The sequence below is a fragment of the Malaclemys terrapin genome, chromosome 10 (genome assembly GCF_027887155.1).
Source record: "Malaclemys terrapin pileata isolate rMalTer1 chromosome 10, rMalTer1.hap1, whole genome shotgun sequence".
NCBI lineage: Eukaryota > Metazoa > Chordata > Testudines > Emydidae > Malaclemys > Malaclemys terrapin.
The window spans coordinates 15,133,449-15,147,129 of NC_071514.1; the positions used below are offsets into that span (position 1 = coordinate 15,133,449).

Consider the following 13,681-nt stretch of genomic DNA (forward strand, 5'->3'; position numbering starts at 1 on the left):
TCTGTGGCGATCGTCGCTATAGTACCTGAGCCTCATGCAGGTTGGGAGCTGGGTCGGGATCCCGCTCTGGGAGCTGAGGCCCAGTGAGATCATGTGACTTGCCCATGGTTGCTCAGTGACGCTGTGGCAGAGCTAGCAATTGGCCCCAAGTCTCCTCGCTCCCACACAACCTTCCTTCCTCAGAGATGCCGGGAGGCTGTAGTTCCTAAGAGGTTTGAGACTGTGCTGAGTGGAAGCACAGAGCAGTGGGAGAAGTGAGGAGGGAAAGAAAAGACAATCTGCCACTGGATGTAGAGGGAGATGGCGGGAAGGGCCGAGGTCTCCTTGGAATAGCAGACAAGAGAGACCAAGTGGTCCTAATGGATGGTCCTTGAGGCAGGTCTCTCCTGGCTGCTGCAGCACTTCTGTAGCTATGTTGGGGAGTGAGCTGTTGGGTAGAGGAACAGGACTCCAGGCTCCCTGCCGGTTCTAGCTCTATAGATTCTGGGCTGAGGCTGGGCTGCAGTCAATACAGGATTCCCACTCAGTGCAGCAGCAGCTCGGCCCCTCACCTCTCCTGCTCTTGGGGAGCAGGGACTAGGAAGGTGCCTCACCCATGTGAGCTATTGACAACGATGGGGGTACAAGAGGGGAGTTCCCCTTGCAGCACTCTGAACATGAGCAGAGCCGTCCAAGGCATGTTGGGGCTGGCTAGAAACAATGGTTAGTTGCCTGCCTTCAAACAGAACCAGTTTCTGCCCATGATGATCACAGGGCTGGGTGGAGAATTGTGGGGAAGGGCAGGGAGAAGATCCTCTGGGATGCTCCTCAGATTCCACAGCTTATTTCCCCTGAGAAGTGCATGTGCGTATGGATCGGTGGGTCCCTCAGCCTCTGCTGTAGCATGCAGCCAGGCTGTATGTTCCAATCACTCTTAGCTGTCAGTTTATTGATAGTTACATTTTCAAAGCTTGTCTCAAGGAAAAGGATTGTTTTAAATGAAAGCTTGAGGTTCTCCATCCTGGAGCCCAAAAGCAGCTCTGTTAACAAATGGCCTCTCCACCTCATCCAAGTGTGCAGGGGACATGAACACCTCCAGCCAGTCATGGTCAATGTGTCCAGGAAGGGAGTGTTCCTTTGTGACCCAGATTTGGCCCAAAACCATGTTTAGAAAGTGTGTGTGCATGTGTGTTATGGAGAGAGAGCATGTGGATGGTGGGGATGCTATGAAATTTTTCACAGGAAAAGGCGGGTTGTGTAGTAATCAGTGCTTGGGTATTAGGAGTCTCTCACTCATAGATTCTCCTCCTGGCTCTGCCAGTGACTTGCAGTGTGATTTTGGACAAGTCATGTCCCTGCTCTGTGCCTCAGTTTCCCCATATGTGAAATGGGGACAGTAACACCGACATGCCCACCTCTGTTGGGTCAAGACTGAGGTTTTAATTAAAGCTTCTAAAACACAGTGTGATCTTCAGATGAAAGGTGCTAGAGATTTGGAATCCACTGTAATATGTGGCCTGGTGTGTATGTTGCACCCCTGCCTGCTCCTGGTTGGAGTCAGAGCTGTGCTGTGTGTCATAGGCCCTATAATGCTAACAAATAATGGAGATTCTCATTTAGTTCAAATGGCAGGGGCCTGTGCTTTCCCACAGGAAAATCTGGATGCTATCGCTACAGTTATAGTGAAGCACAAGGACAGCCAGGTAATCTCATTTAAAATCCTTGTCTGGAACCTCAGTGATACTACCACCCAAAAACAGAGATTGTTCCTGTGGGGTTGGTGCAGGGAACTATCTCGAAGGAAGGGGTGTTGGGGCGCTATCAGACCCAGAGGGCAACAGTCAAGTGCTCTCAGCTGCACCAGGCCTGGAATCCTTTGGGGATAAGGAGGCAGGCCACATGTTGTGTGAAGCAGACTCTGCCAGGAGTCCTGAGTGTTACCCATCTGGATCCCTGCCTGCTGAGGACCCCTGAGGTATGTGGGCTGGTGAGAAGTCAACCCCCCTTCAACATTGCTCTTTTCAGTGGCTCCTGTTCCTGATTAACGCAGGGCTTACGAAAGCCCTAACTCTGTGTTTGCTCTGTGTACCGATCATTCAGCTAAATCCCAGCTACTTAAACACAGGTTAAACTCCCTCACGCAACAAAAGCTGCCCCTTGTCTCCTATTGCTTAAGGAGTTTACACAAACTCTGATCCCAGCCACACGTGAGGAGAGACTCAGAAGAGAAAGTGCAGCTGGTGCAGAGCATCGGGGGCCAAGGAGGGCTTCCGGAAGTCCCTGAATCATGAATGAGCACTTTGTGCAGGGTCAGCACCTCAGCTCCACACTTCCTTACTCTGGCCTCTCCATGTGTCTGCACCATCAACCATAGCAGAAGGTTCCTGTATGGTACCCACAGAGGGCAATCCATGGGCACTTCTTTCTCCAGAGGAGCCATCTGGGCAATGTGGGACCTGCCCAGCTACTTCAAAGCACCTTCTTGTGGGTGGCTTGTGTGCCCACCCCTAGCTGGTGACAGTCAGGCCCATAGCTGATCCACACAGGGAGTTTCTGTAGCAATGTGAGTGGCTCCATATAGTCCTACTATCCTTGGACCTGGCCTGCTGTCCATATTTACTGTGCTACACAGGCACTACCAGTGTTTATGTGGCTTGCTGTCCCCAGCTGGGACTTTGCTCTTTGCAAGAGGTTCTCCTCCCCTGGAGAATTTATCTCTGTACAGGACCTGGCTTCCTGTTGGGGAGCAGGCTTTAGAAATGATTTCCCTAATAGGCAGAGCCCCTGGGATTCCCTGCAATGGACAGGGATTCTCCCTGGTTAGGGAGAAAGCCCTCCAGGATTCCCTTCAGGGGGGAGTTCTTACTTCCTTGTGTTGGTGCATGGTCTGAGTCACACGTCTAGCCCCATGATTCTATAGAGATAACGTTCCTTTCCCTGCCTATTTGTAGTTTTCCTCTTGTCTAATAAAACTCCCTTCCCCTGTGGTAATGCTGCCTCTCACCTGGGCTTCATGGAATGGACACAACTCCATCTGTTTGCTGATTGTTCTGTAAATCAGTATTAGTACCAATGGGCTTGATCCTGTGCTCACTGATGTTGATGGTAACTACTGATGGATTTCAGTAGTACAGGGTCAGGCCCAAAGTCAGCACATGACCAGTAGGAGCTGGCAGCATATATGTCTGAGCACTCTGCCCCAAGGACTTGGACAGGTAAGCTCAGACACAGCTCTAGGGAAAATGTCTGCTAGAGAAATCCTGCTGCTTCCATGTTTGGAGACTTGTCCTGTGTCACATCACGATGCCATCACATTGCAATGTTGTGACAATACTGCCTGTCACATGCAAGAGTTTCCCCCCCTATAGATTGATGTTGATTTATTAATGACATTTAAATTAGGTTTTGTTTTTTTTTTAGAAATAACATCCTGCAACTTGTAAGAGAAACCTTTCAAAATCAGAACAGTCTCAAGAAATCTGGAAGAGGTGGCAACCTAAGTGGACCCACAAAGAGGAGCACAAAGTCTGGCTTATGTGTAGGCCCTACAAGAACAACAGCTTTTTGATTGCTCTGTGATCCCCAGACACTAGAGAGGATTTTCCATTGGATAAGAACCATTTTAAAGCCAGTCACATTTGAACTTAAATGACTCGACCATGAGTCTTTCAGTTAATATGAAAGAATAACTGGGTTGGATTTTGTCACCTGGCTGTTAACGCTGGTGAAGAGATGCCAATTGCTCATTCACAACCCATGTGGGTAAAGTATTAGAGTAACAAATATCTAATCACAGGAGGCTGAACTGAGGTTTTTACTTTAGCCAAACTTTGCTGCTTTCTGATGGTACAAAATCCACGTGAATTTCTCCTGGAGCAGCCAAACCCATGTCTGAGCAGTAGTTTCACTGCCCTCCCCTTCCTTGTTTTCAAGCAGGTGTATAAAATCCTTGATAGAGACTTGGGCCTGTTTCTCCCTCTGGTGTCACCATTTAGACCTGTGCCAAATGGGGGGTCAAAGGCTCCTCCGTCAGGATCCACTGAGAGTGCATTACACCCTTTGGGCCCTTGCTTTGCACAAGTGTGAATGGCGACACAAGCAGCAAAGTATGGGAGAATCAGGCCCTTGCTGACTAAAACCACACTGCTGACTGCATTTGGGGACCTGGTTTTGCCACCCAACCCACACCTGTGGGTCTGTAGAACTAACAGCTCCCTATGGTCCAGGTTCAGCCAGGCTCGTCACCCAACCCTGGAGTGCTCTGTTCCTACAGCATGTGGGTGTGTAGGGGATAGAGGTGCTGTGCTCCCTCACACAGGTCACTAGAGCCCAGCCTCACAATATTATATGGCCTATAGGGATACCTGTGACAGTAATTACCACCCCTATGCCCAAATGGAACCTGTCTGCACTGGGGCAGGACGAAGGAGGCCACCTTGCCCTCCCCTTATTCACACCAGGATCTGCTTTGCAGCCCAACCCAAACAGACAGAGCTCATCAGGGAGAGAGGCCTGCTTTGAGCAGGGGGTTGGACTAGCTGACCTCCTGAGGTCCCTTCCAACCCTGATATTCTAGGATTCTATTCTATGAGAGGCAATGCCTGAGAAAGGTGGTGCCGTGTCCAGGGTAACTAAGGAAAGACCCTCCGAGGTTTGACTGGTGTCCACAACATGCGGAATGATCCTCAGAGGCACTGCAAACACTGGTGTTTTTGGGAGGGTGGGTAGGGTATATACAGTATCTTGGGAGTCAAAGGTTAAATACACCACCTGCCTACAATGATATCTTCCCTGGCTTAGGGCTCATGTGGGAGTTGAGGGTCGCTGGCAGATTGAGTCAGGGAAAGGCAGAAGCCCTGGCACCACTGCAATTCAGTGCTTTTATCAGCCTTCTCTTTAAGAGCTCCATTGTTTCAGAAAAGTAGCTCAGTGCTACAGTGCCCTCTGCCGGCTGCCGTGAAACAGCTGAGAGGAGCAGAGGCAGGAAGGACTGTATAGAGAGAAAAGAAAAGCTTTTGTGGCTTGTTTTTCATCAAGTCCAGCCTCCTCACCTCCTGCTTCCCCTCCATTCAAAGGAATCAATCCCAGTACTTTGTATTGCAGGAAAATGATTGTGATGGTTACATCCCCCTGATCCTGATGGAAGGTCCCAGCTCAAAGCACCAGAGAAAGAGGACCTGCTGCCTCACCACCATGCCCACCTTAAGATCTTACAGTGCCGTCGATATAGTTTCTTCCTGACATCAGATCTGCTCATTTTTGGAGGTGAGAACTACACGAATTATACAGGAGTCACTTTGGAGAAGGAATCTGCCTCTGGGATCCACTGCACTGTAACCATCAGTTACCAGACACAAATCCTTCTCATAAGGGATCAGGTCCCAGATCACTTCTGCACAGCAGGACTACAGCCAGTCAGGGTTACAGGGTGAACCTAATGTTATTAATAAGGCTTATGTACATTGGTTCTCTGGCCCAAAGATCAGGGGACTGTCCTGGTCCTCCAGAGTCCCTCTCTCAGCTTGAGAGACCAGCTTGTGTGGTCTTTACAGAGTCTTCACAATTACTGTAGGTTGCACTGGGATGTTGCATGAGGACACAATGACACACTGTTAGTACCAAGCGATGCATGTTGTGGCATGTATGCTTATGTGGCAGCCAGCTTGGGGCTGTCGGGGAAAGGAGCGGATTGGAAGGCATCTGCACTTCTGTTCAGCCTGAACAGGGATTGATAGACTCTTCAGGGTGACCCAACATACAGTTTTCATCTCTGTAACATCCTGACCATTCATACATGTCTCACATTTATTCAAATTACTCTTATTAAAACTGAATCAGAATGCACACATCACTACAGCTTTGTTTATCTGTAGGGCCTACATTATGAGCAGTGTTGTTAAGTTTGGAACTGTAATAGATTTCAAGACACATAAAAGAAAGTTACAGGTCAGCAACAAACTCCCTTGTGATGACTTGCTTTTCCTGTGGCATAGAGATCATAGAGGTACAATGGCTTTTGCCACCCTATAATATTTAAAGCAAATTGGCAAGGTTGCATAGCAATTCACTGCAAAGAAATTACAATGCAGAGCAGGTGGTTTCTCATTGTCAGTATCTCCCAGCTTGAGAAATCTGTTGCAGAACAAAACAGAGCTAAGTGTGAATTGATTTAGTTGGTGTTGGTCCTGCTTTGAGCAGGGGGTCGGACTAGGTGATCTCCTGAGGTCTCTTCCAAACCTAATCTTCTATGATGCTATGAAGTGGGGGGATTTTCTTAATGTTTTGTATGAATACTGTGTGTGCCTCAGTTTCCCTTATGTGTTGCACAATTAAGTAGGTGGTGGGACAATGGTGTTTGATCTTTGCAGTGAACCCTAGGGGACCAGATGTGTCTGCTGTCTAGCTTCCTGTGCCCAGACAATGACCAGACATTTCGTAAATTAGCAACTGATGGCTGGGGGACCAACCCTCTGCAAGAAGCCAGTTGGCTACAACGAGTTGGAGAACAAAGAGAGAGATGGAGGCCAGGTGACCAGTTTTGCTCGGGAAACACAATAAAGGATGGAGGAGGGGCAATAGGATGTGACTGAAGGTGGGCTGTTGGAAACAGGACACTCTACTGGATTGGGTCTTGGAAGGTGCCTGGGGGGGAGGGGGAAAGCCAGGTGGACTTAGCACAGAAACCAGAAAATTATATCTAACAAAGAACTTTTCTATGCTGTGTTCCAGACAACTAATAAACCCTTCTGTTTTACAACACTGGCTGAGAGGCGGTGCTGACTGCAGAAGTTGGGGGGCATGGCTCCTTTGGGACGTGTAAGGCTTCCCCAGGTGTCCTATTCAGGTAGACTCACTGCAGGAGGCTCCCAGCATGGAACAGGGTAGCTGAAAGCTCTGAGATCAATCCCAGGAGGCGCTGAAGCCAAAGAGGCTTATCCTAGTGAGTGTGTGCCTGGAGGTGTGTCATACTGAGGGTCCTGCCTGGGGTTGATTGAGAGCTGTTCCAGAGCACTGACCCTGTGCACCCATGACAGGAGCCCATTTGCTAGAAATGGAACCATTTATGAAAGGTGCCAAATATGTGGGGCCACAATAATTGCTAATGCCCTGCCAAGGAACAGCAAGTGCTGCATCTTCTCCACAGGACACTGAGGCAACCTTTTCTTCCCTGGAAGGAATGAGGCTAGTGTCTTGGTTTTCATAATAGAAGTGTCAGCGCCCTGTCAGTGTTCCCTCCACGAGGTGACCTGACAAAGCAGAAAAAACTCCTGCTGAATCTTAGGACACAAAAGCAGAAGTTGCCAAAAATAACAATATACATAGCTTCCCTGTCCTGAGTAGAAACCCCACTGCATCCTGCAGGCTGCCACCTCACTAGACAAGGAGGGTTCAGCAGGGCCAGCAGCCCATTAAAGGCCTTCTCCTGTTTTCAGAACCTGTCCATGATGCCCTGTCACCTGCAGATCCCACAATGACACGCAAGGATGGAGGTGAGTTGCACACACGAAGTCTCAGCTGGTATTAGGACCAGGCGCAGCAAAAAGGTAAGAGGAGAATGATATTTTAAGTTTGTATTTAACAATTTTTCTGGGAAAGGGAAAGTGTTGATGCTCCCCAGGGGTAAAAGGGCTTGAGAAAATACCAAGTGTGTGTGTGTGTGTGTGTGACTCCTTTTGTGTCGGATGCATTTCCTAGTTATTTCTTTCCCCCTCCAGACCACATGCTCTTCTTATCTCATGGGCTCCATAGAGACGTCTTTTAAAAGCTCCATAGAGATGTCTGTAAAAGGCATTTCTGCCTGCTTAGTGATTCGTGACGTGCTTGCAAAAGCTCCACAAGGATGCGGTAGGAGACACGTTTCCTTGTGCATGCTGACAGCACTTGCAGAAATAGCCTCATCAAAAACAATACAGTATTTGACAGTATTAGCCCCCTACACTTTATGGTTGTTGTTACTGATTTGGTATTACTGCATACTGCAACTTACAGTAAGTCTAGTTCTATCAATGTTGTTGTAGCTGTGTCCGTTCCAGGAGATTAGAGAGAGACAAGGTGGGTGAGGTAAAATATTTTATTCGACCAGCTTCTGTTGGTAAGAGACAAGCTTTTGACCTACATGGAGCTCTTCTTGAGGTCTGGGAAAAGTACTTAGAATGTCACAACTAAATACAAGATCAAACCGTTTAGCAAAAGTAGTTAGCACAGGGATCGGCAACCTTTGGCACGCAGCCTGTCAGAGTAAGTCCCTGGCGGGCCGGGACAGTTTGTTTATCTGCAGCGTCCGCAGGTTCGGATGATCGCTGCTCCCACTGGCCGCGGTTTACTGCTCCAGGCCAATGGGGGCTGTGGGAAGCAGCGTGGGCCATCTCTTCCCACAACCCCCATTTGCCTGGAGCGGTGAGCCGCGATCAGCCAAACCTGCGGACACTGCAGGTAAACAAACTGCTCTGGCCCGCCAGGGGCTTACCCTGATGGGCTGCGTGCCAAAGGTTGCTGATCCCTGAGTTAGCACCTATTCTAAGTGACCAATCAAGAAGCTTGTCTCTCTCACTAGCAGAAGTTGGTCCAATAAAAGATATTACCTCACCCACTCTGTTTCTCTAATATCCTGGGACCAACACGGCTACAACAACATTACATATAACTCCAGCCAGTAATTTCATCACTTCTTCAATCTAGTAAGCACTGAATAATGTGAAATGAGTTAATGTTTCCAAAAAATCTCAGGATGAGAATCCTAACACATTTCAAATCTAATTGGATTCAAAGTGGTTCTATGTTCCTGAAATTCAAAGTGCTCCATTGCCCCCTGAGGGTAAAAGAGGGGGTTTATTTGTCAGTGTCTGTTCTACGAAAGCCCAATTGAGAGCAGATGTTGAAATGCATGTAAATGTGGTGGAGGTGGGGAAAAATGCATGAAAAACAAGCCTTGAGGAGCCTGACTTTCAGAGGATGAGTCTGGGAGAGCATTTCAGGCCCTGCTAGGAAAGCCTCAAAGGGGAAACCCAGCAATGAGCGGAACCCAGGGAGCTGTTATTGGCTGGGGCCACTCTGAGAGCAGGATTATTCAATTCTTATTAAGACATGGGGTGCGATAATGTATCCAGGGAGGTGGACATGTGTGTGACCCCTGTCACTCCCCTCAAGAAGCGAGGAGGATTTGGGATCTGTGTAGGGAAGCACTGAAATAAAACAGAGGAGGCTGTTACTGAAAGTTCATCTGGGAGATTTTTTTCAGTTGAATTCCATGCTGGTGAAAGGTGCTGGATTTAGGGCCCTAAAGGAAGAGTCCTCTGTTGACCCACTGAACAGGGATGGCACCCCTTTCCACTGCCCTGCCACTCCTTAGCTCAGCCTCTATGGCCCCTTCAGTCCTTGGCCTCTCCGCTGAGAGGGTTTTGCATAGGGTGACCATGGAGCCATGGCGCCCTGGGCAAACTTGTATTTTAGTGCCACTGGCCCCCATGGGCATGGCATCCCCTCCTGTTGCCTCTGGCCCCCATGGGCTCCTAGCCTCTGCACGGTACCCCCTGTGCCCCTAACTCCTGCAACCTCCTCCTGCACCCAAGTGGGGAAACTGATCTGGGTGCATGGAGCAGCTGGCTTTACTGCCCCCCCCCCCTTGAACACTGCTCCTCTGTGCACCCCAGGGGGCTGTGAGGAGGGGAGTGAGGGTTCCCTGCATCCAGGTCACTATCCCCACCGGGGCTGCATAAGGGGAGGACAGGGGAGCAGCGGCTCCTGATGCCCACCTCACAGAGGTTGCAGAGGAACAGGGGGGGGGAGTGGGGAGCAGTATTTGTAGGGAACCGCTCACCTCCCTCCCACAATGTTCCTTCACCAGGAGGAACCAGGGAGAAAGTTGGGTGTGTTCCTCCCCCACACACACACGTGGCACTCCCCTGCCAGCCACCAGCAGCTTCTGACTCCACACCGGCAGCAGGTACCTCTGTGCTGCCACATGGCACCCCTCGACCATGGTGCTGCGGGGGTGGTGGCCCGGGTGACCCACCCCCTAAGGCTGGCCCTGGGGGGCCATATTTCCCACAGGGAAAATGGGACACCGCAGAGGGATCGCTCCCCCCGCCTGCTCCGAGAGCCCCCCGCTTCCCCCACCAAGGGACCGGCCGGAGCCGCTTGCCCAAGCCCTGCCCCCCTCGCGGCGTGGGGCTGGCATCGCTGAACCCCCCCCCCCCACTTTTTGGCCAAGGGTGGGCTCGGGGCGGTGCCTGCGCTCCAGTGAAAACTCCTGGCCAGGTGTATCCCCAGACAGAGGGGGTGACCGCTCTAGCTGGCCTTCGAGCTCGAGGGGGGCCCGGGTAAACGAGACACAGCCGCCGCCAGCCCGGGCTGGATTCCGTGTGCCGGAGCCCCGGGGCGGTGGTCGCTGAGCGCCCCCCTCCTCGCGCCATCTTCATCGGCAGCTGCCCCGCGCCGCGGACAAGGGGAGATTCGAACCCGCGGAGAACCTCTCAGGGAGTTGTAGTACCCTAGCGCATCCGGGTCCCGGCCCTCTCTCCGATGGGCGGGGCTGGCATATGGCTTTGAGGGCGGGCTCTGTTGCCAGGGGGAACGGAAGTGAGCACGGGGAGGCGGGATCTGTTGCCAGGGGTAACGGAGAGGGAGTTCTCGGCGGGAGTTTCGGAGTCGGGGCCCGAGCGGGCATGGGACGAGAGCGGATTGCGGAAGCGGGCTCGGGGGTGAGAACGACCCGGGGTCATGGGGGGGATGGGACACTTGGATGGGAAGTGCCTGGAGCGAGGGCAGGGTGAGAGGCGGCTGCGGTGGCTGCTGGCTGTGGGGGCTTGTGGGGCTGCAACAGGGAGTTACAGAGGGGGGTGGGGTGGGGTTGCCTAGAGCCCAGTGGTGCCTGGAGCCCAGTGTGGGATGCCTTTAAAAACAAACACACTTGCAAACGTATGAAAAACTCCAGCTTCGGTGCCTTCCTCCTCTCCCCCCACTTGTCTCCCTGAACTAGGGTTGGGTGTGTTATTTATCTGGTGACACGGGCCACTGAGAGGTCTGCCCACACGTTTCTGTGTTGCTTTGTCCTTTATTATCCCTGGGAATGTTTGCCTGGGAAGAGAGGTTTTTGTTCCTTCACCATAGGGGCTGTGTCGTGTTTTAGTGTCAGTAGAGAACTGTATGTATCTGCTAATTCTGCCTCTGAAATGTCATTCTTCACTGACATTGCAGATGTTTCTCAGAGATTGGGCAGCTGGGTTCTTATGGAGCAAAGATCGTGTTCTCATGCAAATATCCCTCCTGATAATTATAATTAAAATGAAAGCCCTCTCTTCCCCCTTTGTGCTGAGTGCTTCCTAATGTGAATCTTCTGCTTGTTTCAGAGGTGATGACAGCTCTATCTGGAATAAAGCTTTGAATCTCTGCATTTTTGTGAGGCCAGTCCTGTGCTGCTTTGTGTTGTCTTTTCTGTTAAATTGCTCATCATTCCACATCCTTTTGAACTTTCAGGTCACAGATGTGATGGCCAGCCAATTAAAAAACAGACTGTTAAGGGGTGAAACTCTGATAGAATGCCCTATACCAGACAGAATGTCCTAACTGAGAATGCTGCTGTACTTTGAATGACTTATGTTAACGGGATGCTTGGTTGGTACTACACTAACATTCTGTGTCTGGTTACAATTCTGCTTCAGTGATTTCTCCCCATACCTCTTTGGTGCTGCCTATAGATGGTTAGTTGTTGACCAGTGCCATTTCCTAGTTATGATTCCCATCAGGAGCGGCACCAGGGTTTTTGCCGCCCTTGGCGGCAGCGCTCCTCCACAGTAATCGGCGGCAGCTCCTCTTCTGAAGCTGTGTTCTCGGCGGCGGGGGTCCTTCCACTCCGGGTCTTCGGGGCACTTCGGCCGCGGGTCCCGGAGCGAGTGAAGGATCCGCCGCCGAATTTCCGCCAAAGACCCAGAGCGGAAGAAGCCCCTCGCTGCTGAAATTCCGCAGAGGGCGGTGAAATGCTGCCCCCCACATCCTGCCCCCCTAGGCGACCGCCTAGGGTCGCCTAGTGGAAGCGCCAGCCCTGATTCCCATCCTTTCTCTCATATGCCATTGCTGTGATGTTTCCATTGTTTTAACTTGTACATTGAGAGACATTTCTGTAAAAGACTCATTATAAAATCGAATTGTGTTGTAGTGGAGAATTGATGAATGGGAGGAGTTATTCCTTGAAAATCCTCTTGAATAATATTTTTCTGCAAAGGTTTATTGTGGGGAAGTACTAGGTGGTTTCCTGTATTATTCCCCAAGTGCTAATGCTGCTGTCATTTTCCAGAGCACATTCAATGTGTGACTGTGCTGCAAAGTCTAATGACACAAGCCACAATGGACCAGAAAATCTTATCTCTAGCAGCAGAAGATGCACTAGACAGACTTCAGGAATGTCTGCAAAACCTGAAGGACAGTGAGGTGAGTTGCGTATTTTTGAACATTTGAGGCTTTACTTGGATTCTGTGCATGGGCTGTAGCAGGAGAAAATGGCTGCTAGAATTGTCCTTCATTTGAAGATGTTGTAAAAGTGTGCCCCTACCAATTCACTGGACATTTGAGGTGAAAAAAATAACCGTAAGATGGTACTCTGAATGAATAGTTCTGGCTGTGTACTGAGTTTCCAAAAGCTAAAGAAGAACTTGGAATGGATTGGAGCTGTGGTGCATGTTCTGTGGCAGGGGAGGGCAAACTACGGCTCGTGGGTTGAATCCGGCCGGCCAGGGCTTTCAATCCAGCCCGCGGGGTTGCCAGCCCCGTGGCGCAGTGGGGCTAAGGCAGGGTCCCTGCCTGCCCTGGCTCCATGCCACTCCCGGAAGAGCACCGCACAGTGGAGCCGACTGCCCCACCCCGCCTCACCCCACCCCAGGAGCCACTGCCGGACATGCTGGCCACTTCTGGGAGTGGCGTGGGACCAGGGAGGCAGGAAGCCTGCCTTAGCCCCGCTGTGCGCCGCTGCCACCCTGGAGCCGCTCAAGGTAAGCAGTGCTGGGCCAGAACCCGCACCCTGAACCTCTCCTGCACCCCTGCCCTGAGCCCCCTAACTCCCTGCCTTGAGTCCCCTACCTTGAGCCCTCTCCTGCACCCCAGTCCCTTGCCCCGAGACTCTTCCTGCACACCGCACTCCCTCCCACATGCTGCACTCCCTCCCGCACTCCAACCCCCTGCCCCAGCCCTACATTCATGGCCCTGCATACAATTTCCCCACCCAGATGTGGTCCTTGGGCCAAAAAGTTTGCCCACCCTGTTCTATGGTGTACCCAGATTGGGAACTGATTTAGGACTGCCTTGTGCCTTGATATGTTCTCTGATAGGCTACAGATCAATGTAATGCTATTAGGAGGGTGTAGTTAGGTTTATCCACTCTATAGGGATGGAAAAATGTCTGACATTGCTGTCAGTCATGGTGCAATATGGCAAGGTGTTCAGGTGAAGGATAATAGCTATGTGAGTCCCAGACGTTTTGTTGTGGAATTAGTTCCTGGACAGGCAGTGCTTTTCCTAGAAGGGGATGGGATGAGCCTGCAAATGTAAATGTTGGAAGTGTGGAAATAAGCAACTGGTATCTTACAGCTATTTCCTTCTGGTTGCAGCTTGATGACCTTATTACGAGGCAGGCTGTGAAGGGAAAGGAGACTGCTGTACTGCTGAGGGGAATCTTCAAAGGTAATGGGACAACTTGGGTTTCATTGACCTC

At 50.9% G+C, this 13,681-nt stretch overlaps 1 protein-coding gene across 1 annotated transcript in view; it reads left to right on the forward strand.

Annotated features, from left to right (window-relative positions):
- The first annotated feature begins 7,412 nt into the window (after nucleotides 1-7,412).
- Nucleotides 7,413-13,681, forward strand: part of FANCI (FA complementation group I) — a 40,890-nt gene continuing 34,621 nt past the window's right edge. Inside the window, exons 1-3 of the mRNA XM_054041988.1 lie at nucleotides 7,413-7,469; nucleotides 12,272-12,405; nucleotides 13,578-13,650. Of these exons, the coding sequence (XP_053897963.1) occupies nucleotides 7,451-7,469; nucleotides 12,272-12,405; nucleotides 13,578-13,650 (226 nt within the window). The 5' untranslated portion in view covers nucleotides 7,413-7,450. The remainder of the gene's footprint in view (nucleotides 7,470-12,271; nucleotides 12,406-13,577; nucleotides 13,651-13,681) is intronic.